General features: G+C 50.0%; 8 protein-coding genes across 8 annotated transcripts; 3 read left to right on the forward strand and 5 right to left on the reverse strand.

Annotated features, from left to right (window-relative positions):
* Positions 1-689: 689 nt before the first annotated feature.
* FTJAE_8114 (uncharacterized protein) lies at positions 690-4,221 on the reverse strand (the record flags this gene model as incomplete). The annotated part of the gene is made up of 2 exons (XM_037354897.1): positions 690-748; positions 798-4,221. The coding sequence occupies 2 exons, from the start codon at positions 4,219-4,221 to the stop codon at positions 690-692; spliced, it is 3,483 nt and encodes a 1,160-aa protein (XP_037204814.1).
* A 3,935-nt stretch (positions 4,222-8,156) lies between these two features.
* On the forward strand, positions 8,157-9,474 carry FTJAE_8115 (tRNA-dihydrouridine synthase 2; the record flags this gene model as incomplete). The annotated part of the gene is made up of 2 exons (XM_037354898.1): positions 8,157-8,298; positions 8,354-9,474. 2 exons carry the CDS (start codon positions 8,157-8,159, stop codon positions 9,472-9,474), a joined length of 1,263 nt encoding a protein of 420 aa, XP_037204815.1.
* A 355-nt stretch (positions 9,475-9,829) lies between these two features.
* Positions 9,830-10,686, reverse strand: FTJAE_8116 (uncharacterized protein; the record flags this gene model as incomplete). The annotated part of the gene is made up of 3 exons (XM_037354899.1): positions 9,830-10,462; positions 10,514-10,603; positions 10,660-10,686. 3 exons carry the CDS (start codon positions 10,684-10,686, stop codon positions 9,830-9,832), a joined length of 750 nt encoding a protein of 249 aa, XP_037204816.1.
* Positions 10,687-11,249: 563 nt separating this feature from the next.
* Positions 11,250-13,616, forward strand: FTJAE_8117 (mitochondrial intermediate peptidase; the record flags this gene model as incomplete). Its single annotated transcript, XM_037354900.1, has 1 exon — positions 11,250-13,616. One exon carries the CDS (start codon positions 11,250-11,252, stop codon positions 13,614-13,616), a length of 2,367 nt encoding a protein of 788 aa, XP_037204817.1.
* A 616-nt stretch (positions 13,617-14,232) lies between these two features.
* Positions 14,233-16,302, reverse strand: FTJAE_8118 (uncharacterized protein; the record flags this gene model as incomplete). The annotated part of the gene is made up of 1 exon (XM_037354901.1): positions 14,233-16,302. One exon carries the CDS (start codon positions 16,300-16,302, stop codon positions 14,233-14,235), a length of 2,070 nt encoding a protein of 689 aa, XP_037204818.1.
* Positions 16,303-20,381: 4,079 nt separating this feature from the next.
* On the reverse strand, positions 20,382-22,829 carry FTJAE_8119 (HCS1-DNA helicase A; the record flags this gene model as incomplete). Its single annotated transcript, XM_037354902.1, has 6 exons — positions 20,382-20,472; positions 20,606-20,666; positions 20,732-20,891; positions 20,949-21,998; positions 22,055-22,202; positions 22,354-22,829. 6 exons carry the CDS (start codon positions 22,827-22,829, stop codon positions 20,382-20,384), a joined length of 1,986 nt encoding a protein of 661 aa, XP_037204819.1.
* Positions 22,830-23,352: 523 nt separating this feature from the next.
* Positions 23,353-24,144, reverse strand: FTJAE_8120 (DNA-binding SMUBP-2; the record flags this gene model as incomplete). Its single annotated transcript, XM_037354904.1, has 1 exon — positions 23,353-24,144. One exon carries the CDS (start codon positions 24,142-24,144, stop codon positions 23,353-23,355), a length of 792 nt encoding a protein of 263 aa, XP_037204820.1.
* A 1,829-nt stretch (positions 24,145-25,973) lies between these two features.
* FTJAE_8121 (aldo keto reductase) lies at positions 25,974-27,084 on the forward strand (the record flags this gene model as incomplete). Its single annotated transcript, XM_037354905.1, has 3 exons — positions 25,974-26,028; positions 26,089-26,634; positions 26,693-27,084. The coding sequence occupies 3 exons, from the start codon at positions 25,974-25,976 to the stop codon at positions 27,082-27,084; spliced, it is 993 nt and encodes a 330-aa protein (XP_037204821.1).
* Between the last annotated feature and the right edge of the window lie 183 nt (positions 27,085-27,267).

Below are 27,267 nucleotides of genomic sequence, written 5' to 3' on the forward strand. Positions count from 1 at the left end.
TTAAAAGTCTCCTAACGGTGCAGCATAATTCACCGACAGTATTTTAATATTGTTGTCTCTAGCGACTGACTGCTTGTCTACCAGTCCATAAGAGTACCTATGACCTGCTCTCGGTTGCTCTATTTCTCGGTACCATCCAAGCCATAATGGACGATACATCTACTCGTAGAGTGGTCTATCTACCTCCGGTTCTGACTCCCTCTCCTCTTGGTATTCAATGATATGATAGAACATTCCCACCTAAAAAATAAAATAGAACAAAATGGAAGCAATTCCGCTTGCTTTGGGTGATGATTCGCCGAGGCCGGCTCTTCCGACCAGATCAAACTGAGGTATTATCGTGTTCGAGCCAACCCATCAATCATTCCAGATTTGCTTGGGGCTTTATTTCAAATATAGCCCATATACAAGTCCAACTCCTTTCGTTCTCGCGATTTCGGCTTCTCAATGTCTCCGTCGTCCGGGAGTACCGATCTAATTCGACCCGTTGCTCTAGCTGTTCAATCAGGTACGGGTTTCGGACTCCTGTGGTACCCCGGACCTCCGATTTGTCTTCCTAGCGGCAATCGAGCTACCGCGATATTCCTTACTCATTGACAGTTCCGTTCTGGGTATAAAGAATCTCATCCAGGCCTTTTATTCGATCTCAGGGACGCATGCATCTCACTGCCATGCTCTTCAATGACGATTCACTTCTTTTTTGAACCTTTGATTGGTGCCGGTAAGCACTGTGCCAGCGCGTCTCGGTCTGTTCATTGTCAGCATTATCCAAGTTATTGTTCACTCTATTCACTGACCTGACTCGTTCTCAAACAAAATCGAAATGTCATCATGCTCGCCTGGTAAATCTGGTAGGTCAAGGCAGACAAAAGCCATGTCGTCGTAGTCACCGTCTTTGTCTGCCGGTAGTCGTGGTAGAGGGAACTTGGCGTCAACAAACTTAATACCACATTTGCTACTTCGCTGTACACTTTCATAAACGTCGGTCCCCTTCAACAGGAAGTTCATGCAGTGGCCATGATGGAAATCCTCAAAGAAGGCCAGTAGCTGCAACTGTTTGTCTTCCTGTCGAATAACCTGGATTCGGGTGTATCCTGCTTCCCATTTTTTGTGAATTGGTACAACCATACGACGTCGCTGGATCGCAAATGTGACTGCAAGGGCATCGAAGATCACCTCGAATCCTGTCATTGCATATTGGAAATCATGCAGGTCCTTCAAGTTATTGAACTCGAACGTTCGGATCGTTTGGTTGTGTCGCAGCAGCTGCAATGCATCAGACATGTTCCTGGGAAGCTCTTTCGGCACCTGCGCCTCAGATACCGAGATAGTCATGTCTTTTTGTGGTTGCCGAAGAACTCGAAAGACTTTAGCGTTGCTCACTTCCAGCCTAACACGTAACTCCCCAGGTGCCACGTTGATGCGATCAGCAACATTACCATTCTGGTAGTCTATTACAACTTTGAGGTGATCGGCCAATACTGTCGGGGGCATCTCTCCGCCATACTCATCATTGACCACTCTCACGGCCTTCCAAGGCATGCGACTGAATGGAGCCATACCCAGCGGCTCGCGGAGACTTTGAGCCACAGAGAAGTTCTTGAGTGGCACGTCTGAGTAAATCTTCTCGTCATGATCCAGAGCTGTTCCGGTGAGAATCGAGTGAAACTTGATTCTTGCCTTGTCATCACTGAACACCATCACCATGCGGCCCTTGGATTTGCCATTCTCATACTTGATAGCCAAAGACGGAGCATCGCCATCACCGCGAAAGAATCCGAACTGGACAGGTTGAGCTGGGGAATAGACGTGCTGAACACCACTCAGTGTCCTTGTCTTTGGTCCAGTCACCACCGCGATTCGGAAACCAAGGTGCCATGTACGAGTGGCTGCCGGGCCGTTCTCCTTGTAAAGCTTCTCAAAAAGCGAGATCTCACAATATGGCGTTGGCTCCTTGGGGAATTGACGATAGTTGGGGTCTGCATCCATGACCTGGAACGACCGCAATGTTGACCTGAATACCATACTCTCATCACTTCGTGGGAAAAGGGAGTTGTTGACTTTGCTTCCGAAATCGTACATGTTCCACAGTGTTCTGAAATCTTGCTGAACGAGTTGAATGGTCAACATGAAGCCACGTCGTAATCGAATGTCGACGGTGCATGTTTCCTTTCGCCATCGCACATCGTCCCAGATTGGACCAATGTTCTTGTTCTCTTGAATAACAAGCTGCACGTGGCCGTTCTGGCTGGCGAGGATGAAAACAAGCCCGGTGGACTTCTGCGGGCGAACCATTGAGAGCAAACACGGAAAGTAAAGTTTTTGGTCTTCATGGCCTTGTTCCATAAGATAGGCATCAGCTGGCACTCTGCCATAGTTAAAGTTATCGGTAGTATCGCCCACGGGGAGAGAATCAAGAAGCCTCAACTTAGACATCGGGCTTGTCATCGCTGTGAGACCCGAAGCCCAGTTGCCAGAAAGAAGAGCAATCATGTCTTGGCTCAGAGGTGGGTACTCAACCCATATTGACTTGTCTATGCTCTGTGGTAGAAATGCATCTTCAGGGGGCAAGAAGCCGTTACGTTTCATAGACATGGCCAGCTTCTTAAGCGCTGAGACCAGACTCGTGCTCACGTCGTCGACTTCGGGATCAATTTCAATCCCCTGCGCTTGTGCAATTTCTGGAATTACAAGCTCGCAAAGCCAGAATGCTTTGGCCAAATTAGCATATGCCTGCTGGCGATCCCTGTCGTTTTGCATCTGGCCCTGAGGAGAATTGGGCCTTTCCCTGATTGCGACCTCCAAACCCATGCGACCTTTGAGAAACCACCATAGTGCGCCACGGCCAAAATCAATCAATGAACAGGTCGACAGAGGCTTCACGGATTCCGCATGGAGGCGAAAGAGCTCAAAAAGATGGCTTGTCCTGGAGGTGAATGTCTCAAGGGCTTGCTCAGCAGCCGCAGAAGTACCATCAGCGACTCTTACAGACAATGCTCTAGAAGCCATCATGGGAGGAGCACGCTGCGGTGCGATACTCGGTTGCCTTGACAATTGGTTGACTTCTGAGGTTGGAGTAGAGGTCGCAGAAACCGCAGTGGGAGCTGGAGCCTGAGCCCCAGACGGTGATCCAGATAAGCTAGGGGCAGAGGCTGGAACTGCAGCTGGGGGTGCGGGAGGAGAATACGAAGATGAGTTGGAATGGAGAGAAGCTGCGGGGCTATACTCAAGGCTCGGTTTCGAGACTTGAGCTTCGGGGGATGGAGGCCCTCGTCTTCGTGATTCAACTGGAGAAGACGAAAGAGGCGTGGCGGAATGGGGATCGTCCCAGTTGTGTGAGGATGCAGAGGTGGCACTGGCTACCCGAGCAGCTTCAGCGAAGGCCCTGCCTTCTGCCTCTCGCTGCTGCGCAGAATGAATCTCAATATATGACCTCCTATTCTCATCTTGTCTTGCTGCTGGACCCAAAAACCTCGCGCCTATTGGTCTTCCTGGGCTAAGTGAGTGCTGCTGCGCAGATACAGGTGAGACCAGCTCGTCTGATTTAGAATTACGGTTAAGTCCAGCCTCAGACTCTTCGTCGGAATCGGGAGTGTAAATTGACGAGAAGCCTGTTTGTGTTCGAGACAAAGGCTTTGGTCGGAAATCGTCTACGGGTGAGCCTGAAGCAGCGGAATCAGGAGGAGGGGGTCGTCCCGGTGGCATTGGGGCTCTGCGGTGAGCAGGAGGTTGTGGTGGTTGTGATACTTGCGGCGGTTGTTTGGGGCGGGCTACTCTGCGCTTCGAGATCTCTTGAGTTGGTATCTCGGACTCATCACCTCCTTCGCCAATTATTTCGGGGGCAGTATCATCAAACCTCACGGTCAGACCTTTCTTGTTGGGCCGTGGGCTTCGTCTCGGTGACTTTGTAGTATCAGGTCGACCTGCGACGAGAGGACGGTTTTGCTGGGCTGCATGATTAAGTCCTAAAGCTTGAGGATAACGAGAGATTGATGTGGTATCGAGCTTGGCCAGCTTTGGAAGCGACGACGGCGGGGGAGGCGGGGGAGGGTTTGTGATTGTTAGGTTGTCTGAGGAGCTGTGGAGGAATGATTCGACATTGGCAGCGGACCGCGCTTCTTCGCCTTTGCGGTCTTTGGCACCAAACAGCTTGCCCATAAGGCGGTCTCTCCTCGAAGATCGCCCATCAGGGATCTGGATGGTAGGTATGTCGTTCTCCATGGGGGATATAATGCGGAAGGGAAGCGAAAGGTTCAGCACACCGGCATTGACCCAAAGAGGAGAAACTGAGAGTTGAGTTGAGGATAGTAAGCACAGAACGCCTATGTCTTTGCAGAAACGGAGAGACGTGGTTCCTGGTCGCCGTCACCTCTGCTGGAACGATTACAGGACAGTACCGGAGCAGTAGAGATAGTGGAGTCGTCCAATGAGGCAGGCTTGTTTCTGGCGACACGAGGATCAACTGTCGGACATGTGGGGATGTAGGCGGGCGGTTCTATGTGGCGCTTGACGGTCGGCCAAAGGTCAAAGCAGGATGGGCGGTATCGTTGATGAGTTCTTTGTGGCGAGTCTGACAAAGGGGCCGTCGAGAGTTAGGGGATATCTGCGATAAGCAATCCAATCGTGGGCGGAGTTGAGGTGCAAGTGAGCTAAGGTAAGGTACCTAGCTGTTGGCAATGGCGGCGGGTGGTGTAGATATGGCGGGGAAGATGGAGGTGAGGCGTCGTGTGCTGCTTCGATGCAGGCCTCCAGATCGAACAAGAACCGAGAAGATTAACTAGGTAGGTGGGAAAGGAAGAAAAAGGAAGTGCACCAGATTCGTAGAGATCAGACACACAATGGCCAATCCAATCTTTGTACGTGTGTGTAATGTACAACCACCCTCTGGGCTCGAATGTTACATACAGCAGAACGTTGGGCAGACTCCCGGGACCGTGTGTACTTACTGCGTTTGCGCTGCGCTGTTCTACGCTACGCTACAGCTCAAGTCAAGTGCACAGGCAATTCTCCTTTGTCGCCAGGGCACCAACTCAGGCTCCAGTTGCGGGCAGGGGAGAGCACCAGCAGGGATGGGCTAAGCAAGGATGAATGGTAGAGGGAGAATGTGCCAAGAAAGGGTCTTTTCTTCCCTACCTAGGTCCCTACCTTATTTCCTCGTAAGGTACTTGTTGGTCTGGCGAGCGGCTCCTCTGTCGTATAGGGCGAATTGCATATAACGAAGTGGATGAGGAAGCGATGTGGCTGATTGGATAACTCCAATACAGATGGTCGTCGATATGGACGACAGTGACGTGAGGAGGCTCTAACGATGCCGCCTCATTACCAAATACTAAAGACAGAGTAATTACTGTAGAGGATGGAATAGATCAGAGGGGGAATAGAAAGATGAGGTCAGAAAAGAGAGGGGAGGTGAATTTGTGACAGGCCGGGTATGTGTGCCTGACTTACTGAAGTCCCCATGAGCGATGATCCAGGGGAGTTTCAGAGTCACAGGGATCAACATCAAAGGGCAGCAAGTGAGTGGTCCCTGGTTGGGCCCGGCCAAGTCAAGGACCAAGTTACCTGGCAACAACCAAATCAAGATCCATAGCGAACATTCATCATCATCAACACATCAACACGATAATTGTGGCACACGAGTTATTTAACGCGCTTCGCAAACGTTAAGTCTGGAGATCGCCAACGTTGGGCTAATAGGTACTAAGGTATACGTACCTACCTATATAGGCCGTTGAGATATTCTCTCTCCAAAGCTGTAGGGCAAGATAGTACTTCGATAGTGTCAAGCTCCGGTCAATCTTTGCCGTGTACTCCGTCCGCACCGCATAATGAACAAGATGCTTACAATGACGAAGCTTGGGCACCTCGATGCATTTACTAGCAACATACGAATAAAGTACAAGTAATGGCTCTCATCATGCTATCATCCTGGATGCTGGAGATTGTGAAGGTGCAGAACGAGACCCTTAATTCGATTTCCCCATCCACTCCAGACTCATCAGCCTCCACTCACACTCATTAGGCTCTTGGTGTCGACCGTGTTAGTGGCAGATCGGCCTGTGGTTGCGCAAGCTGTTCATTGTTGTGCCGAGAGTGATGACGAGACCGTTTCCCTTGTGAAGATTCCAATGCGTAGCAGATCTGCCCTCGCAGCGCTTCCCGATTCGGTAGCATCCCTCGTGTCTGAAGGACGAATAGGGCTTTGTCCGCCTGTGGTCCAAGAGTTCAAAGGATCGAAACCCCTAAACCTCTAGGGATAGGTGCAGAATGGTGGCTTGTGAGTGCCGGGCTGAAACACACACGTCCCCTCAAACTATCGGCTACGGCCGTAGCCCGTTATTCCACCGTCCAGAACATCGGAACGTCCAATGTCTGGTATACAGTACTCCGTAATGGAGTTGCATTTACCCACTAAAGCTTGACTACCTAGATATGTCGCAACTCTCCCGATGTCTCCCTTCCCTTATCGGAATATCTCACTGTTATTTCGTCTTGGGGAACATTCTTATCCACCCCTCGATGTTTCTCCTCATCAAGTCCCTCAAATCGGATCCTGTCTGTACTAGTTAGCTTAGCTCAGGAAAGTCTTGAAGGCTCTGAATCAAATCCTTACAGCAAGTACTCCGTACATACTTGGAGAGACTACTACATAGAGGCTAGTGCTGTACTAACGTTAGCATCTCAGGCTGGTGCTTGAATGGAACGTGGAGCTGGGCCCTTGGAGGCCCCTCTGCTGTGTACGAAACATATCCGTTTCTTCCTCAAGTTCTGATCGCTTCTCAAGACTTTATGGTACGATGGGACCTTCGTAGGCACCTTAGGTCACCAGCTGAGGGACACGTATGTATGCACTGGCGTACTATGTGAGTTGATCTTGTTAACAGTTAGGGAATTTATGGTTGTGTTTCAAGTACAATCGACTCGCGATTCAAGGCATAATACGTATGTAAGATCGTGAAGTGAATAGGAGCCATGGCAATATCGTATTGATTCAATTCGTGTCCCAGCCGCTCACTTATTTCCTCTCCATACGTAGTCTTAGCTTGTTCGCATGCAGTTCTCGTATGTCGCTAGCTTCGCAAATTCTCCGCGACAATAAATAGCAGCTCTCTAATAAGCGTCACTACGAGCCGAGGCGGTTCTCTTTTTAGACCTCGTATTGTAGGCAGTCTGTGTCCACAAAGCTTACATGTCCAGCAGGAGTGTGCTCCATGCTCCCTGTCACAGTGCATGTTTCGATGGCATGGCGCCTGAAGTGATCTTGCATTGCCAATACATTTCTCAATGAGACCGCGATAATGTAGGATGATCAAGCAATGGTTGGTATGAATGCAAATATGCAATTCCAGCTCGGTGGAGTCTGATCTAAGACCTAGGTAGCAACCACAAATATGATAATTCGTCTCTCTGAGGCACGGTTGCCAGTGGCACTCTCGAGCTATCAGAATCGGCCGTGAGGTTTGTGTCCAGGCGTGTGTGTGAGAGTTGACAGAGAGAGAGAGTCATAAATATCTTTATTAAAGTTAATAAAGCTTTCTTTATACTAAACTCATATAAAATACTTAGAAAGATAAATCTGAATGCGTGACCTCGCATGCCACGTCCACCGTCCAGATAAATCTGATGGACACACATATCAAATTCCTTGTACTGTTACAACATTGCCTCGTGATCACGGCTGAATACGGCAATATCTAACATCTGCATGTCTCAATAACATAGGTAGGCATCACATGTTTCAGTCTGCCAAGGCCTCTTGTTATTTGGAATATCGTTCTCATCAGCCCTAGGTTTAGGTTAAGCTATCTACGTCAGGGACAGGCCGGCCTTTAGGAGCAAGAAAACACAAGACCTAGCTTTAGGGTGATAAAATAAACTCTACAAAAGGTATCCTTAACTCACCCTAAATTTATACTAAGTTACCTAAGTCTTTTTATCAGTTAGGTTTAAGGTCCCAAGTTTTATTTCCTCCCCTAGGCAGGCTACCTACCTATGTTGATCTTATCCATAAAAAAATCTTATTGATGACTAACAACAATCGCCTCCATTCGGATTCTGCGAAGAATTTATACAGGCTACCTAGTCACTGTCCCAAGTGGCAGAAGGATGTAAACAGTTGCCAACCAGGCATGCTCACGCAGATAATTCGACGAACCATGGCTACAGAAGTCAAGCGAGTACCCATTCCCCGACGGGGTGTAGATTACCGTGGCAAGGTTGTCCTTGCGCCCATGGTTCGCTCAGGAGAGCTTCCATCAAGACTTTTGGCTCTCAAGTATGGCGCGGATCTCGTCTGGGGTGAGAGGCATAGCAAAAATATGTCAAGATATCATTTTCTAACTTCAACCCACAGGTCCTGAAACTGTGGATTACTCTATGATTGGAACTTCTCGTCGATTTGATGAAGACTCAAAAACGATAGAGTGGTATCGTCTCTCATCCCATGGCCAGAAGGACCCTCCTCCGGATGCCAAGGAGAGCATTATCTACAGAATGCTGCCAGAGGTTGAAAAAGACAAACTTATCTTCCAAATCGGTACATCAGATCCCGATCGTGCAGTAGCAGCCGCTAGGCTGGTGGCCGCAGATGTTGCCGGCATCGATGTCAACGCTGGTTGCCCAAAGCCCTTCAGCACTAGCGGAGGGATGGGTGCCGCTCTTCTCAAGACTCCAGATAAACTATGCGCTATTCTTGAAGCTCTCGTTAAGAATATTACCCCTGAATTTGAGATTGGAATCAGCGTTAAGATCAGACTCCTCGACACCGCAGCGGAAACAGAGGCACTCGTTCGCCGTCTTTGTGCGACAGGCATTACAGGACTAACCATCCATTGCCGGACGACACCTATGAGACCCAGAGAGCGGGCTATTAGAGGGCAGCTACGTATGATTGCAGAAGTCTGCCATGAGTATGGTGTTGCCTGCTTGATGAACGGCGACGTTGAGAATAGGGACCAAGGTCTCCAGCTCGCCAAAGAGTTCGGTGCGGACGGCGCGATGATTGCAGTCGCGGCTGAAAAGAACCCAAGCTGCTTCAGGAGTGCAGCAGATGGCGGACTGGCATCCTGGGAAGAAGTTGTCGATCATTATGTGAAGACTGCGATCGATGTTGACAACCGGTTCGGCAACACCAAGTTCCTGCTCTCAAACATGGTCCCTGGAAGGTCAAAATCTTACCAACCAATGAACCAGTCCAAGAATTATAAGAGCCTCTGCGAGGCGCTGTCCCTTGGAAAACACCTCGAGTCCGCTCGCATTATAGATAGCAAGCGCGGGCTGGATCAGCCTCTGCAGGGGAAAGCTGCCGAGAAGGCCGCAAAGAAGGCCGCGAAGAGGGCCAATGCACAGGCTGATTCACTGCCGGTGAAGTCAGAAAGAGAAAATGAACAGAAGCGCAAGCGGAGAATGTCTGATAACAGACCCGTGAAGCAGGTGAAGACATCTGAACCCGCACCAGTTGCAACGGCTGTTTAGGAAAAGGGTCAGTTAAACGGTACAAAGGTTAGGGAATGATAAGGGGCGTACGGTTGAGTTAGAAACCTTTGGGTTCGCATTACTTGGAGTTAAGGACACAGGCTCAGTGTACCATAGCCTGGGAACAGAGCACATAGAAAGCTACAGCATCATTAGATCATGAAGGAATAGTAGAGAAACGGTGGCAAGGAATGGTTTCTTTTTCATGAATAAAATAGGAAAGGAAGCCCAGCCTATTCAAAATACATACAGATATTTGTAGCTGGCGCTAAGGACCGGCCAATGATACAAATGGACAGTTTTTAAAGACTCTATTTAATAGTACATCTCATTTCATCTCGCTTTTTGAAATCCTTTATTTGCCCTTCTGGACCCAGCCCTCAACAGCCTCTCGTGCATCTGTCACTTTTTCGTCGACATAACGGACACCGACCTGGCTATGTGCCTTGGCAAAGCTGACGCTGTTGACGATACTCTCGCGCAGTCGGATGTGAGACTCGGCGATAACAGGGAACCTCTGCTCGTACTTCCAGGTCAGGTCGGAGATGTTGCGCATGGTGACAGGGAGAACGGTCCAGCCAGCGCCGATACCCAGGGCGAGGGGGAGCGAAGCGCGGAGGATAATGCTGCGATTGCGAGTAATGATGCTACCGGCCATAGCAGCGACCAGAACGTAAATGGCACCGGGCATAAGTTGCTCGCCGCTTTCACGGGAGGGAGCCAGTGAAGCGATGGTACTGGTGAAAGATTGCTCGAGATTGAAGGCTGAATCCATGGTCTCGTTGACCTTGTTCTCAGCAGCTACTGCGTACTTGTACAGAGCCAGGCGACCTCTACCAATATGGACGGCCAGCCGCTCAGTAGGAGTAGGCGAGTGATGCCTCTCCTCATCGTCGACTGGCTCAACGGGTGTCGCAGCAACGGGTGGTGGTGTTACAGGTGCGGGATTTGCTGTCGGGATATCGTAATCGTCGTAGATGGGTTTTCTCTATAGGGCTGTTAGGAAGTTATTCAAGTCCATTGATGCTCCATGACAAACCTTGAGGTCGCTGGGTCCTTCGGCGAAAACAGTAGCCGGAGCCAGTGCCATGCCGCCGAGGGCCATGGCCGCCAGCGGTGCCAGGGAGCGCTATACAGATCAATTAGCATGAAGGAGCTTATCTAGGGCTACGAAGTATTACTGACCCGCGAGAGCACCACTCGTGAAGCCATTGTGCGCTCAATTGACGAGTGAGTGGGTGAGAAAGACGTCACGCGAATTCAAGATGGACGTCGGATGCTCGTGAGCACAATCACCACTGTCGGAAAATCTAGGACGGAGGTTCTATTGGACCACTCAGAGTTCAGCTTCGAGAGGTTGACGGGATGACTAAGATTTCCAATCCCAGTACAGGAAGGTATACCTCAACCTACCTACCTACCTAGGTCGTACCTTTCCTACCCTACCTATCCCGTCTAGGCTGCTAGTTATGGGCGGAGATGCCCTATAAAACAAGGAAGGTGACAAGGGACGGATCCGAAGCCGGAAAGCCCGACAAGGCAGGAAAGTCGCTTCTGAAAGTCTTCCCCCAATATCTTTGATTCTCGATCTACGTAAAGTAAAGAATACGTAGTAGACACTACTATAGGTAAGCATACCTGAGGTATCTTATCAGCCGCATTTTCACTCCAATTTCTGCTACTCTTCCCCGCCGTTGGGAGAAAAGACGACGGTTTATCACTTCGATTGCTGTTGGATCATTCATGGGTTCGATCTTCTTACGTGCATATTTATAATGCTGAGTTCGAGGGGCAACCGCCTCTGGATCTGTAATAGATGTGTTCGACACACGACCAAACTTCCACAACGGCGATGGAACTCTATTGCCTCCACAGTAGCCCAGGTTATCTCCCCAAGCAGACCGGTCGATCATGCCGCGAGCACGAATCACGATGATACTGTTTTGCGCAACTTATTCGACGCCCCCACGGGCAGAACTTTCCCCAAGTTCAGCTTGAAGAAGAGCCAAGGTCTCTTCAAGAACCGATACCTCACCAGCCCTGATGGTTTCCAACAGTTCGCTCAGAAGAACCTCGAGCGAGCAAAAAATATCGTCGATAAAGTCCTCAGTGCATCCTCCGTACATGAGTACCGTGCGGTGGTCCGCGACCTTGATCGGCTTAGCGACCTATTATGCCGTGTACTGGACCTCGCAGATTTCGTTCGTATGACGCATCCAGATAGCCGGTTCCAGGAAGCGGCTGCCAACGCATGGGGTATGGTATATCAGTATATGAACCAGCTTAACACCATGACTGGCCTCAGTGATCAGTTAAGTCAGGCGCTATCTATCCCCGAAGTTACAAAGGTGTGGTCGGAAGAAGAGAGAACCGTGGCTTTGCAACTCAAGTTGGACTTCATGAAATCTGCTGTAAATTTGCCAAAGGCTTCACGAGACAGATTCGTGGATCTATCCTCGCGTATCAGCGAAATAGGATCGGCTTTCGCACAGGGAATGCAACCAGCAAGAAAACAAATTACCCTTCCAGCTTATAAGTTCTATGGCCTCTACCCAGGCATCGCAGCCACGCTCAAAGTACGACAGAACATCACGCTACCCACTCTGAGCTCAGATGCAATTGGAGCACTTCAAAGTGTACATGACGAGGAGACTCGCAAAGAAATCTACCTGGCCCAACGAACCGCGTCTCGGGAGACTGTTATGTACCTCGAGGCAATGCTGAAGCTGAGAGGTGAGCTCGCAGAACTTGCAGGCTTCGAGAGTTATGGTCACATGGCCCTGAAGGACCGCATGATGGCCAAGACGCCTGCGTCTGTAATGGAATTTCTCCTTGCTCTAAGAAATAACAATACACCGGTAGTCCAGGCCGAATTGAAAGAACTGGTTCTGAAGAAACGAGACAGACTCAACCTTCCAGACGTCCCACTCCAAGCCTGGGATAAAGATTTCTATATGGAGAAAATCAGAGTTGACCTTAGGTCTAGACAGCGGCAAGAGGATCAGCTCAACGCATTTTTTTCTGTCGGGACTGTCATACAAGGTCTATCAAGACTCTTTGATCGGCTTTATGGTATCCGTCTTGTGTTGCGGGAGACTCTTCCTGGTGAGACATGGCACCCTGAAGTGAAACGACTTGATGTTGTCACTGATAAGGGGCAACTGATTGCTGTTCTCTACTGCGATTTGTTTCATCGTCCACAAAAGTCCGGCAATCCCGCACATTTTACAGTCAGATGTTCCCGGGAGATCCTCCCCGAGGAAGTAGCAGAGATCGCTGCTGATTATGACAGCACCGGGCCAAGTTTCGAATCACCCGAGATGGCAGCCAACGATGGCATGGAGACTTCCTCTGCGGACGGTGTACTGAAGCAGCTGCCTACTATTGCACTTGTCTGTGATTTCCAGCCAAGTGGGAACTCCAAGGAGCCCTCTTTACTATCCTACCAATCTGTCGAGACCCTGTTCCACGAAATGGGCCATGCTATTCACTCTATTCTTGCACGAACTAGCTTCCAGAATGTCTCTGGGACTCGTTGTGCGACCGACTTTGCTGAGCTACCATCGACGCTTATGGAGCACTTCGCTGCTGATCCTACTGCCCTATCTCTCTTTGCACGTCACTGGAAGTCGGACCGGCCTTTACCTTACGAACTCGTTGCTGAGAGAATTGGGTTGACTAAGCGATTCGAAGGCTTGGAAACAGAGAACCAGATTATTCTTGCAATGGTAGACCAGGCCTACCATGCCTCAGATATGCGCGATGCAGACTTTAACTCAACCGCTGTTTTCCATGACATCAAGGCTCGCTTTGCCTATGGTCCTCGAGATCCGCCCAATACTTGCTGGCAGGGATTCTTTGGCCACCTGCATAGTTACGGAAGTACCTACTATAGTTATCTCTTCGACCGTGTACTTGCCGAGCGTGTTTGGCGTGTTGTGTTCAAGGCTGGTGAGGACGGAGGTGCCATCAATCGCGAAAACGGAGAGCGGTTGAAGGAGAACCTGCTAAAATGGGGAGGCGGCAGAGACCCCTGGACTTGTCTCGCCGATACGCTTCAGGATGAGAGACTCGCACCTGGTGACGAGAAATCCATGGCCTTGGTTGGAAGCTGGGGAATAAAGGATGACCACCACCCATAGGAACATAGAAATCATATACGAATCATCAAAAGTAACCAAGTAGATCAAAGCATGCAGATGCAAACAGGTCTTCGCACGCAGTACAGGACAAGTAAAGACATGAATTCGCGCCAGAATGGCAGTGGCAATGGCAATAGGGAGTCATGCATGGATGGTTCTTGGTTTATTATTCTCAAAAATGACCTTCAATCGCTAATTCAAAGTGACGCGCCGCTGTTTTCGCCCAAAAGTTCCTAGTACGCCAACCTGTCACACCCAAAACTGGGTAGGTATCCAATGCAGAATAAAAGAAGAGTAAAAGAAAAGAAAATGAAAGAAAATAAAATACAGAAACACAAACAATAGCATGCCACACGTTCCAAAGCGCTGCGCTATGTCTATCGAGACGCCGGTTGTAAAAGAGTAGATATGACAAGTAAATATGGTAAGGTAATAAATGAATGAGTGTGACGTGATGAGGAAGAAGGCGGTCGTCGTAGAGAGGTCATAAGTCATATGCCACCAGATATCGTGCTGCCAAGGTAGGTATTCTTGGATAAGAGACATGTGTGATTGGGCATGTTAGTTTCTGGATCGCCTCAATGGTGCAACGCGCTCTATGAAGAGGCGTAACTGGTTATATCACCCGATGAACCTGCTGTGAAGACTTCTGGGTGCCCCGACCCATGGTGAGTTGTGACAGGGAAAGGGTTCGTGCGGCCTTGGTTTGCGCCAGATCTTCCTTGTCCAGATCTTCACCGAACGCTCCGAAGCTATGTCCCTCTTCGCGAGGGGTTTCAAAAGTGTCAGAGTATTCGCTCTCGTCTCCATGGCCGGTTCCAATACCAGAGTCCTCGGGGTCGATATGTCGATTTTGCGATCTTGCCATGATCGCCAAGGATGCGAGATTATCGTCGTCATCGTCGTGATCAAACGCAGACCTGTCACCGAAGGATTTGGCTGTCGGAGGCGGATCGAAGCCGCTATTCGTGTTTACCGAATGAGACAAGATGCTGAGTTGGTGGCCAAGCGTCTTGACCTGGGTCTCTAGAGCTTCTCGTGCTGAGCGTTCGGTATGGATCAGGGCAAGGAGTGTTGTATAGTGGTCCGTGGTGAAGATTTCGGGGGTGTTCTTAAGAAGGCTCGGGAGACTGGCTGCACCACGAATTGTTGCAGTCGAGGTGGGACGATCTTTGTTGCTGTCACTCAGAATAGCCGAAGAATGCGGATCAAGCAACACACTTCCCCTCTGGCCTGCTTTTGAATAATTTGGGTAGCCGCCGGAACGACCAAAGCTCTTTCTATGGTCCCATCTGCTTCGATCAGCCTGATGATCTGGCAAATCCGTGTGGGCTCGACCCTCAATCGGAATTGGGGGCGCAGGTCGATCTGGTGGTCCTTGATTTGGCTGCCAGCCTGGAGCAGCATCACACATTCGGTCGAGAGCCTGCTCCAACCGATAGACTCGAGATTCGAGATTGTTTATCCGTGTTTCTAGGTTTGCTGCATGTGTGATTTTCATGCCTCCCACCTGCTTCATATCGGCGAAGGATCCAAAATTGAAAGGCTCTGCCTGTGTCTCTTTTGGAGCGTCTTCTACTTGCTGGGCCTGTTCGATTTCCTCCATGGCGATGCCCTCTCCTTCAACGGGGTTTGAAGACACTGGGGACATGAAGGTCGGGTCGTAACTCTCCCTCCAATATTTGATCTCATCACTGCGTCGACGAGTATGACCATGGCTTTCATCTGGTAGCCCTGATAAGCTCCGCGATCTTCGGCGTACACCCGGGAGGTCGCTGGTGATTGCACGGCCAATCTCGTGGGCGTTGTCGTCGCTCTGATCCTGCCGACTCTCCCGGCCATGGCTGCTAGCAGGCCGCGGCGAAAGGCCCGCCAGGTTGTACTCGCGCAATCTGGTCGCACTTATCCGGGCGTGGGCGTGCGATAGACCAAAGTCAGCGCTCAATGAGTTGCGCGCGCTCTCGATGGCGCGGACATCTTCTGGGCGGATAGAGTGGGATCTTAAGGCTCGATCAAATTCAGTGATGGGCAGGGAAGCTGATCGCTTGGATTCCGCTCCTGGGAAAGGTCGAGTCCGTGATCTTGGAGCTGACCTGTCTCTATGACTTAGACTAGGCACCGAGTCTTGGCCATCTTCACCCGTGGATCGACGGTATGGCCCGGGGCGCATTGGCGTGGAACCGGTTTCCGAATCAGTATTGTTGGAACTGTCGTTGCCGGTTGGCTTCTTTTTTCGATTGAAAAGCTTACCCAAAGCGCCCCGGAGAGTTGACTGCTTGCGTTGAGGGCGCTCCTTGTCCCTCGTGTCCGCGCTGACGAAGGAATGCCGCACATTGTTAGACGGTTCAGCCTTTTGCAGGCGACTTATTGTGCCAGGCTGTCGAGCATGCAAGGAAGACCTCGGCTCTTCTCTGAAAGCGTGAGGTCCATTACGACGAGGCTCTGGGAACGTGGGAGATCTGAAATCGTTGCGCGACGGGGTGGGCTCAGTGGCCTGGGATTCTTTGAATTCACCCTGGACAGGCGTAGCCATGTTGGTACCTGGGTTGCGAATAGGGAACTCGTCATCCAAAGAAGTCGAAATAGGGACAGGCCCAGATATCCTGCCGCGGATATTGGACTGCTGTATATCAACAGGCTGAGCAGTGGGAGCAGTGCTGGCTGCTGATCTCCACGGCTTCTTCATGTTGGAAACGTGAAGGAAGACAGCAAGCTGCGGATCGAATAAAGCAATAAAAACAATGGGAAAAAGGGTCTTAAGCGAAGGTAATAGAATGGAATGTCGGAGTGGAAGCGGTCAGAGATAGATACTGTAGATGGATGGCATGCCCTGGCGCATATTCATGAAGGAGTGCTCGTAAAACAGGCTTACAATCCGTGCGCTCATCTGAACAAGGGCAGCCTGGCCTATCATCCGGTTGATGAGCTTGGTTTCTTTGCGTTCAAGGGCGCATTAAGACACGGCGTGAAACAGCCAAACGAGTGTGAGAAGAAAGGAGGAGAGTTCAAATCAGTTGACAGCTTATGGCATCGCGGGACTAGGAAGGGGAAAAAGTCGCCCTTGTGGTCCGAAAAGGGCGAGCAGGAATCCAGGGACTGGGACTGACTGGAGAGGAGGAGGAGGAGGTAGAAGAAGAAGAAGGATGGGAGGACGAGAGGGTTTGAAACAAATGCATACAGACAATACCATAGCATAGCATACAGTACAGTACACATGGACTTGGAGCGGTCCGAGTGGGTGGGCGACTGGCACCTATTAATGTCGGCTCAGATACATATAGGCCTATCCGCACGTATGTAGACGGATAGTTAGACATGAGACGGACAGCATGCGAAACCGCGCTTGATGGTGCGGGACAGGGACCGTTTGCGGGTTCTTGAAGCGCGACGAGACGTTCAATGCCACGCTGGATGGATGACAAGGAGGGACGAAAGGGGGCCCTTGTCAGCTTGACATGCCTTACAAGGGGCCCTGACGGGGGAGGGGACAGCACCTACAGTCCACTGGTTCAGTTAGATAGGTAGGTAGGTAGGTATTCTTGGTAATATAGTGTCTATCTGGTAGACGAGCGGTGAATTGAATCAGGGCAGAGTGAGGGTAATGATGGATGGGCAAGCCGTTTGGACTACCGATGCTCCCAAACGTTGCCATCTGCCATGTGTATCGTGTACATACATATGGATGAGCCAGCAGAGCAGAACCCATCTCAAGAGCTCTTTGGTATTGGACTAGACAGGGGTTTGTTCACCTGCAGCTGTCGTTGCACCCTCTCTCTTGCAGACCCTTGTCGAGCAGACGGACGAAGCAGAATCGAGAACGACGGACATCTAGTTACAGAGGACTCGGGCTGATGCACCACTCCGCTGAGGACCCTGGACATGACATTTCAGTTGAAGCGACAAGACAAGACAAGGGTGATGCCTCAAGATCGAAACGCACGAGCCCATCAAAGATGACAAGACTGTCGTTGCCAAGAATGCGTGTTGAACTCCATTGACTGAGGACGTACTGGTAACACGACAATTGCCTCGATAGAAGGGCTATGGCCGACCATGCAGAGAGCCCGAGTAGAGTAATTGACTTATGTAGTAGGTAAGGTTAGTAGGTTAGAGGCTTCAACGGTCTGGGATCTAGGTATCTTGCCTCGTGGCTCGAGGCCGGGTACAGGGCATTCCGGGGCATTGTTGAGACAGGGGCTCCCTGTATGTATGTTTCTCTCGCCTAAGGTAGGTACTATCTACAGGTGCCTCCACCACGTACATACCTTAGGTTACCTTTAGTTGCGGAACGTGTCTGCATTGGGGTACTTTACCTAGGTACATACAAGAAAGGCACAGCAGAATTGAGCAGGTTTTTACTGAACAAGTCGACAAACCGAGAAATACTCGACCAACGTTAGTGGCTGCTTATTGGTTTGCGAGGCCATCGTGCCACTGCTTGGGTTGTGTTGCGTTGCAATTTGAGCGGCACGCGCCGCCTCCTAACCAAGTTGACTGAATAATGACCCTGAGCGGCAAAAGGTGGAAATGAATGAAAGCCAATACGATACAACGGGCACTGACTGTCGACACTAACCTACTAAACTAACGATGACAGTGCATCAAGTATGAGATGAGAATCAAGCTCATGGCGTTACAGATGGGCCACTCATAACCACTGACGTGGGAAAATGGTAGACACCCTCACTGCTGATACTGCCCATCATTCATGCAAGATGCCTCAGATTCGTCTTGAAACCTTGGTCGGTTGATTACCTTGATCGTCTTTCTAGACCATCTCGTCCTCAGTTGTTGATAATATCAACAGTCTCCCGTCTGTATGTACCTATAGGTAGGTATGCCTTCGCCTCGACAAGCACTAGACTCCCGCTATCTGCGGCCCCATGCGGTCGAAACGAAGCACGACAGAGCCTCTAACCACTTAGCGTCCGAGGCCTTGAGCGGCCCAACTCAACTGGGCTTGTTAGGGCCACCGCAAAAAGCAACCATTAGTCCCCCAAGTCAAAGCCCAGCGGGAGGGAATACAGTACTTATAGTGGCACATTACGTAATCCGTACCTATATACCTATATACCTAGGTACCTTAGGTAGGTAACTTACAGACTCGCAGAGTACAGGCGAGACAACACCGCCCGAATACAGTTTCACATAGCTCCAACTTCATCCATCACCAGCTATTCCATCCCTGTCGTCAGTTGGCGTACATACAAGACATCGACAAAGTAGGTATGCAACATTATACCTGAGTACTCCTTAGCCAATATTGACCCATAAATGCCTACCTACCTTTTAGTACCTACCTAGGGATGGATGGTTAAACATTGGGCCTTCCTGAAGTGTCCTCCTGCATTAGACCTACATTCCTCCTTTGGGCATTCTCTACGTGAGCTTCAACGAATGATATCACTTCCTCAGTGCTCAGCGGCAGCCTGTTCAGGTATGGGCTTAACTACCTAACTAAGTTAGGAACTCACAAACAACGGTGATCATCCTCCACAAGATCGACCCTAATCAGACGGGTCTATCTGTCTATGAACATACTACAAACATACCTACCTCATGCCAGCCGTTTTAAAAATAGGCAATTTCTTGGACACAGGCAGACAGTGAGCCAATTAGATCATTGACCAATCAAGGCATTGCTTCGACTTCCAGGTGCATGCATGTCCGGATGTTTCCATCTGCAAATTCATCCTTACATACCTATAATATCATACTGTCTTTTCTACATCATAATAGCGGTATCGCGGGGGAATCTGGTTATAATTATCTGCTGTGTAAGAATCGACAATCCTCCTGTTAATCTCAGAGTCTGTCAATTCTATGGAGAGACATTTCCTGATAACTGAGGTCGTATGCTGTCGAGCCAGGGTTCCCTGAAACTGACACGACGGCGTTTTTCCATCGTTAACTACATATGCGCTGCTAAGCCGGAGCGTATAATGTCTGCCACTATCTTTAACTAAAAGAGACCTTTCCTCAATTCCGAGAAACTCATTGGAATGTCGGGTCTATCTTGAGGTGGTTTCTTACCGCCCTTGCCGAGTGACTCCTGATGGCTAAATCAACAATTCTGTAGATATGATTGGGATAGACTGGACTGGACTAGGTATTTGCCTGCTCAGAAACAATGCCTTTCTAGTGTTTTCGGCAAATTTGACAAGATCCGCTTCCTGGTGCTCTACGCGAGTGGGAAGGAAACGGATAAGGAATAATTGTCCCCCACGGTTCGGTACAGTCCCACACCGAGTGAGCGACCTGAAACATCGCCGGGATGTCGACAATGAACAACATCGTAACCCCGTTTCTTGAGTAACTATCCCAGCACCTTTCTCACCTTTTCCCGACCATCTCCAGGACTCCAACGACACAACACATGGGCTCCCACGAATCGAAGAGGTCCTGGCCCAACTAGGAAAGGACTAGCTGTCAGCTCTTCTATCTATGCATGTATGTACAAGTATGTGTGTATGTGTGTGCACGGATATGTTCTCTATCTTTGTTACTCGAGCCATCAATCGTGGGAGCTGCAAGCTACTGCAGGTGCTGTTTCAGGACAAGCTGAGGTCAATCGTTCTGGTCAACCCTCCCCCCCCGTTCATCGTGTCAAGCAGCGTGGCAGTCTTGATCTGACAGCTGCTACGCAGTCGACCATTTCGGCCGAAAGATTTAGGTCGAACTTCGGACCCTATTGCTCTACCTCCTGGATATATCGACGACAAGCATGTCGACTGGAAGCGAGACGGTGAAAGCTCTCAATCCCGTTTAGTCGTGCGTTAAGCTAGATGCATCTGGGTATCGCAGGTCGGCGTTGTCTTCGAGATACTGCATCCATTTCTTCAAGAAGCTGCTTCCCCTGTGAAACAGGCACGTCAATAATGTCTCGTCTCAGGTGAATGGTTGGAACAATCTGCGCAGCACTTGTCAAACCAGCGGCTGCAGCTGAGAGGCCCAGGTCCCCATCCCAAGTGCACTGCATCATCGCTTACCTCTGAACTGTCTCTGAGTCTCCAATAACCGTCAAAGAACGCTTCGGGCGTGTCATTGCGACTAAGTACACGTGTATTAGCTAACTCAATCTTTTGATGACGGTAAGCATCGGGATGTCACCCCACCGTTGAGACGGCGCTTCTCGCCGAGGAATCCAACCTCGCCCTCAGAGTTGCTCCGAACGAGGCTCACGATTACGGCCTCTTTTTCGCGACCTTGAAAGCCATCAACACTACCGAGCTCGATGCCCGGGAATTTGTCCTTCAGCGGAGCTAGTATGGCGAGCTTTTAGTCCGCTCACAGTCAGCATACGCCTGTCTCACTCGACATTTTGGGACGTACCTGGGCATTGTAAGGTGTCACGACAGCTATATCTTCTGGGCGGACCCCGGCACCCACGAGTTGCCTCACGTGCTGTTGTACAAGAGCAGCCTCCATCTCGTTGCTCTTGCTGTCACCATGCAAACCTGCTCTGCCCTTTCTAGGAGTCTCCTTGTCGTCTTCTTCGTTCTTTTCGGGAAAGTCGCCTCCCTGTGTATCTATGAAGATGACAGGTTCATTGGTGTCCTCATTGTCCTGAACCTCATATTCAAGGTCCTTCAAGAGGCGATGTTTCACCGCATCAGCAGCGATCAGCTTAGAGTCGTATAATTCATCAGAAGGGAACCGCATAATACTCTCGTGCATTCGGTACTGGGTGGTTAGCATGCGTTTGATGGAGGGCCCGTGCAATGCCAGCAGTCTGTCAAACAAGGTGATCTCAAGCGTGATGCCCTTTGTGACTGTTGTGCCGTCTTTGACTGGCGCCTTGACCTTTGCATTGCTTGATTTGATGGTTGGCGGGAGCTGCAGATGGTCACCGGCACAGACAACCTTCTTAGCAGATACGAGAGGGACCCAACACTGGGCCTCCAGGGCTTGGCTGGCCTCATCGATGATAACAACATCAAACTCATCGTTCCGCAGCTGATAGCCTCCTGCCCCATGCAGTGTTGCAAGAACGACCTTGCTGCCGCCAATCAGTGTACTGACGCAGCGACGTTCTCGTTCACGAAACTCTTTTCTCAGTTCTTTGAGGTCAGTGTAGATTGCTTTGCGCTCCTTGCCGCTTTTCGTCTTCTTGATCGAGGCCTGCTTGGTGTCCATTTCTGTCCTGATATCTTTCACAATAGCACCCGCTTCTGATGTATGCGTGAGTACGTCGAGCGAGTGGTCAACCACGGAAGGAAGCAAGCGAGCGGGATGGCCCAGGCGAAGGATCGGGATTTTGTGAGGAGCTAGTCGCTCGACGATGTTGTCAACAGAAATGTTGGAAGGCCCGCAGACAAGAATTCTTTGCCCCAGTCTGATCATCTGGAGAATCAGCTCGATCAGAGTATGAGTTTTGCCAGTCTACGCATAAACATGTGAGCAAGTGTTTTCCACTCCAGTATACGTGAGTTACTCACTCCCGGGGGCCCGTGAATCAAGGCGACTTCTCGAGACAGTAAAGCGAACCGAATTGCATTCTTTTGTGAGTCGTTGAGCGTTGGATCAAACCACTCGAGATTACCCACGGTTTCATCTTTAGATAAGTCTTGGGAAACTGGCGATGGACTGGATAAGCCGAAGAGAACTCTGATGAAGCTAGAATATTCCGACTCTTGCATCTTGTTTAGCTTCTCCATCGCCCAATTCATTCTTCAAAGGGAGATGGTTAGTTAATGGTGTGATCGCTGTCCGTTATGAAGGTGATGGCTCAACATACCTCTTGTATGTCACTTCGTCTGCCAATTTGACAGCCCATACTCTGCCCAAGAAGCCAACTTCTTCCTTCCCCTCATCGACCGCAACAGCAATCCATCCTCTGTTCACTCTGGTAACAACTCCTCTTGCCCCCTTCTTCTCCAAGTCCTTTACTTCACGCTTTTTGGCGCTTCCCGCCGGCTGCTCAGCGACAAGAACAATGTCTCCAGTGCGTAAGCCATGCTCAGGTAATTCGTCAGGTGAGCCCGTGGCGGCATCCGGAGAGAGCTCGAGAACTGTTCGGCCCCCAAGACCAGTACGCTGGTCCGAGACAACGAGGTTCGTAAGAGCAAGACCAGCTCGTTGAAGGGCTGTCGGGCTGTGGTTGGAGATGAGTGTGCTCGTCTCGTTGATCTCTGTCTGAAGTTCTTGTTCAAGAAGAGCGAGTTGAGTGGTTGCAAAGGCAGAAATGTCGACTGGTTCTCTTTTGACAGTCATTATTACCGACCTTTGTGTGTTGTTGCAGATGTAGAATAAGTGTAAGACCTGAATATGAGGTGGGGATTGGATCCAATGTTTGGTGGGGAGCTTCCATGGTCAGACCCCGCCATAACCCGCTCTGACGTTAGTTGTCTGACTACAGGTACTAATTACTGGTACTCGTGGATCAGACCAAAATACCAAGTAGGTACCTTGGGCGAAGTCATGATGCTTCCTACCAGGTATCATAAGGGTTCAGACGTGCCCAATTACGTATAAAATTAAACTGGCAGTAATTCGTGTCCCCCACTTCAGATATTTTGTATATACCCCAGCCAAAAAAAAAAATACGAATAGAGCTCAACATTCAAATACTCCTTTGGTATCAAGTCATGATGTAAACCCCCATAAATGCGCCGCGTCAAAAGCAAACCACCTTGCGATAAGCAGAAATATTATCGCTGCAGCGCGAACAATGCAATGCTAGAACTAGAAGTGGCCTTGATTCATGCCAGAGTATACTACGAGTCAAGTCGAAAAATCATAGCTCATGCTCAGACGGGTGGATAGCGATGACGACCACAAGAGAAACAACCATGATGGCCAAAGCGACAAACGCAACAATCATGATTGTGCCGCGGCTAGCAGGAAACTTTCCCTGCATGACCCAGTGCTGAGATTGAAAATAGCGTTTATAGCCAAGGAAGAGAATCAGTATACTGATACCGAGGAACGTGGTCCCAAGCGGCTTGCCCATATGTCGTAGTGTCTGGGCATTGCTCCGAGAGTTATTGCCATGCTCGCTTTCGAGAGATGTATTGAGACGAAAGAGCTGTGTCACTGCTATCCCTATGGATGCAAAACTGAGAGATGTGCGTAGCCATGCCAGAAATGTTCGTTCTTGTAGGCTGTTAGATTGGTAACCCAAGTACCAAGGGTGAAGCTTACCGATGGCGAGGTGATCACGAGCGACGCTGCCTTTGTTCTCCAGCTCTATCGACTGAAACTTCTCTGCCTGACTTTGCCACCACGATATATTCCCACTTTCCGAATTCGCTTGTCGAGTCGTCTCTGGGTTCTGGGCAGCGCCATTGTTTTGTTGGGAAGATGGTCGCTGGCGTAAGGATGGTTTACGGATCTGTGGGGCCGAGGTCGCGGTACTTGTAACATTCAGCGAGTTGTAATTGAGAGGCGGCGTAGAAGATATGAAGCCAGTAGCCTCGTCGGCGCTGCTGTCCTCGTGGACAGGGCTCGGCCTGAGCGACGAGTTGGGCGGAAGGATGGGACTGCCGGCGGTCCGGGGTGAGAGATGGGTAGGAGAAGGACCAGCCATTGATTCGGCGCGTTCACGAGCGTTCTGTTACGAGGAAAGGTTGCTCTTATTAGCGCTCACTCAACATTGGGGTACTGTACTCGGGCGAGGGATGCTGAGAGGAAGCGAGAGAGAAGAATAATGAGGAGTAGGAGAGCCAGAAGAGCACGCGAGATTCGGATGATCTTTCGGAGGCTAAGGTCTGGATGTCGAGCAGGGGGCCGGCAGTTTCCCAGGCGCCACAAAGACCATCCATCTCCGTGCGGACGGCGAGATAGATAGTCGACCACATGCATGCATGTTGATAGGTATCTACCAGGACTGGTGCCAGCCTGAAGTGCTATCGGGCTTGCAAGGAACAGAACATCATAAGAACATGGCTGTACCGCACACTGTCTCATGAATCACCCGTGCCGTGCCGTGTCTCGCTCACTTGCTCACTTCACAAGAACAGGAGGGTACACACCTCAAGTATCTCATTTATGCGCGCATTGGAGGATGAATGCTGTCCTAGTTGAAACCCGACACTTGAAGCTCGTGGGGCGGGGCCATTCGCATTTGAATCTGCATTGGCATCTGCATCTAGAGCATTCTCGGCCATCACGAGATCAGCACGATCGATTGATTGGCGAGAGTCAAGGGGCCTGGTGAGAATAGAACGCGGCTATGCTGTACTGCGATATAGAGTTAGGAACAGACGGAACAGTTCTAGTACGATATGGCGAGCGAGCGAGCGTGCGTGTTTTCCAACGTTGATAAGGTGATTGATTGTAAAGTCAAAGACACATTTGAGGTCAAGACAAGCTTAGTCTGAGGTCCTAGTACAGCCCCCAACAACTACCGTGGCCTCCCACAGTGGGGTTGTCGCCTGTGACAGGCGCTCCGTACCCTTTCAGCGGCTGAAGCACCTGTATTTCCATTGGATGACACCAAATTAAGCAGAAGCACGTCATGGTGCTAGTGGAGGGAAGCAGAATGACGATGGTGAGACCAGAGCTACTAATACAGGTCTGAATACCTTCACTTGACACGTTTGAGCCAATCCTTGATACCCTGTGGTCTTTCTATAGCTGTGAAATTATCATTGATCGGAGTCTTTTGCTGAATCTCCAACACAGTCTGTTGGTCAGAAGACACAACAGGCACCGTCATATGATCATTCTATGGTAGTTCATCTTATACCCGCTGATACTTACTATTACGATTGATCGTCTTCCTTGTCTTATGTATAAAGATAAACGGGCCAGTTTGTCCTGGATGCTCTACCTATTCCACCTCCTGACATTAAACATGGTGTTGCATTAACGATCCCGTGGAGTCCTTGAAAATGCCTCATGGCATTCCCTCTCATGCCTGGAACACACACTCACAACTCACTACCTGACCATAGTATATAGGTAGACTCACATAGTAAGCCAACTCCTAGTGGCTCTTGTATCTCCGAGTCCTGTTCTATACACTCTCCCTTCTTCGGGTCTATGAAATCGCAAACTCCGGATCTGACTCTCCACTGCCGGCATTTCGCATCCGAATCGTTTTCCTATTTAGGAAACCAATCCAATGCCCTACTGGCTGACTCTGTTACCTCGCCGGTTTAATTCCGGAATCTGCTCTTACAACCGTGTAAGAGAACCACGATGGCATCATGGAGAAGCAATAGAGCTGGGAAAAGATGGTGAATTTCTAAGAGGAATAAATTATTTAAATACAGAGATTAAGTAGCTCGAGAGACACTGTTTCCTCATCGCATCAATTCGCATCATACTGTTCTAAACAACTTTCTCTCCAACAGATACCTGTCTTCATCTTCCCTACCTATATACATTACTTCCACTTCCACCAAACTCATCATGGTTCACCAAATCCTCGGCAAGCAGGTTGGCCCTATCGGCTTTGGTCTCATGGGTACTCATCCCCCTTGATGAACCACACCTTCTTATTGTTACTATGCTAACGACTCCCAAGGCCTGACTGCACGTCCTCTACCTGACGAGGACGCTTTCGCCGCCATTCGCACCGCCCTTGACTCGGGTTGTAACTGGTTCAACGGTGGAGAGTTCTATGGACCTCCTGATGCAAACTCACTAGCTCTCATGCGCCGATACCTTGACAGGTATCCAGAAGATGCTGATCGAATTGTACTCACCATCAAGGGAGGCCTGGGCCCTAACTACGTTCCTCTCGGGACCAAGGAGAATATCCGCCGCAGTATCGATGACTGCCTCGAGACCCTGGGTCCTGTTGGTCGGATAGCTTCCTTCGAAATCGGCCGCAAGGACCCCAATGTTGACTACGAGGAAGACACTCTGGCAGCAATCAGCGACTATGTCAAGGATGGCAAAATCGACGGCATCTCGTGCAGCGAGCTCAACGCCAATACACTCCGAAGTGCTGCAAAGAAGTTCAAGATTACTGCACTCGAGATTGAGCTTTCATTATTCACCACGGACCCCCTGACCAACGGCCTGCTCGAGGTTTGTGGCGAACTTGACATCCCAGTTCTTGCTTATTGTAACTACTCTACTCCAATATCCCGGGAAGTGGCATCTTCACTTACACAGAATTCTAGCACCCCTAGGACGAGGTTTCCTTGGAGGCCAGATCAAGTCTGTCGAGGATCTTCCAGAGAATGACATGCGTGCCAAGATCCACCCACGCTGGCAAGGCGACAATTTCCGCAAGAATATCCAGCTGGTTGATGATATCGAAGCCCTTGCAAAGAAGAAGGGATGCACGGTGAGCCAGATCGCCATCAACTGGCTCTTATCACTCTCTCGTCGCCCTGGGATGCCTACGATCGTGCCCATCCCTGGCTCTACCAAGCCTGGCCGTATCCGCGAGAACGCGACAATCATCGATCTTACAGAGGAGGACTTGCGCGACATCGACACGCTACTTGCATCTTTCACGCCTGCCGGTGACAGATATCCGCCTCAACACATGAAATACGTCAGTGCTTAGGAACAAATATTGCGGAGTAGGATTATGGTACAAATTGGAGGCGACACATCGGATAGTATTGGATATGTATTTTGTAAACCAGTTTAACACCATCGTCTCCGCCTCTGAGACTTGACTTGGCCCAACATCTTTGCCTATGGTACAAATCTGGGTGTGCATAAGAGGGTGTTGGACATACCTATA

The sequence above is a fragment of the Fusarium tjaetaba genome (assembly GCF_013396195.1).
Source record: "Fusarium tjaetaba strain NRRL 66243 chromosome Unknown NRRL66243_c0000170, whole genome shotgun sequence".
NCBI classification, from domain to species: domain Eukaryota; kingdom Fungi; phylum Ascomycota; class Sordariomycetes; order Hypocreales; family Nectriaceae; genus Fusarium; species Fusarium tjaetaba.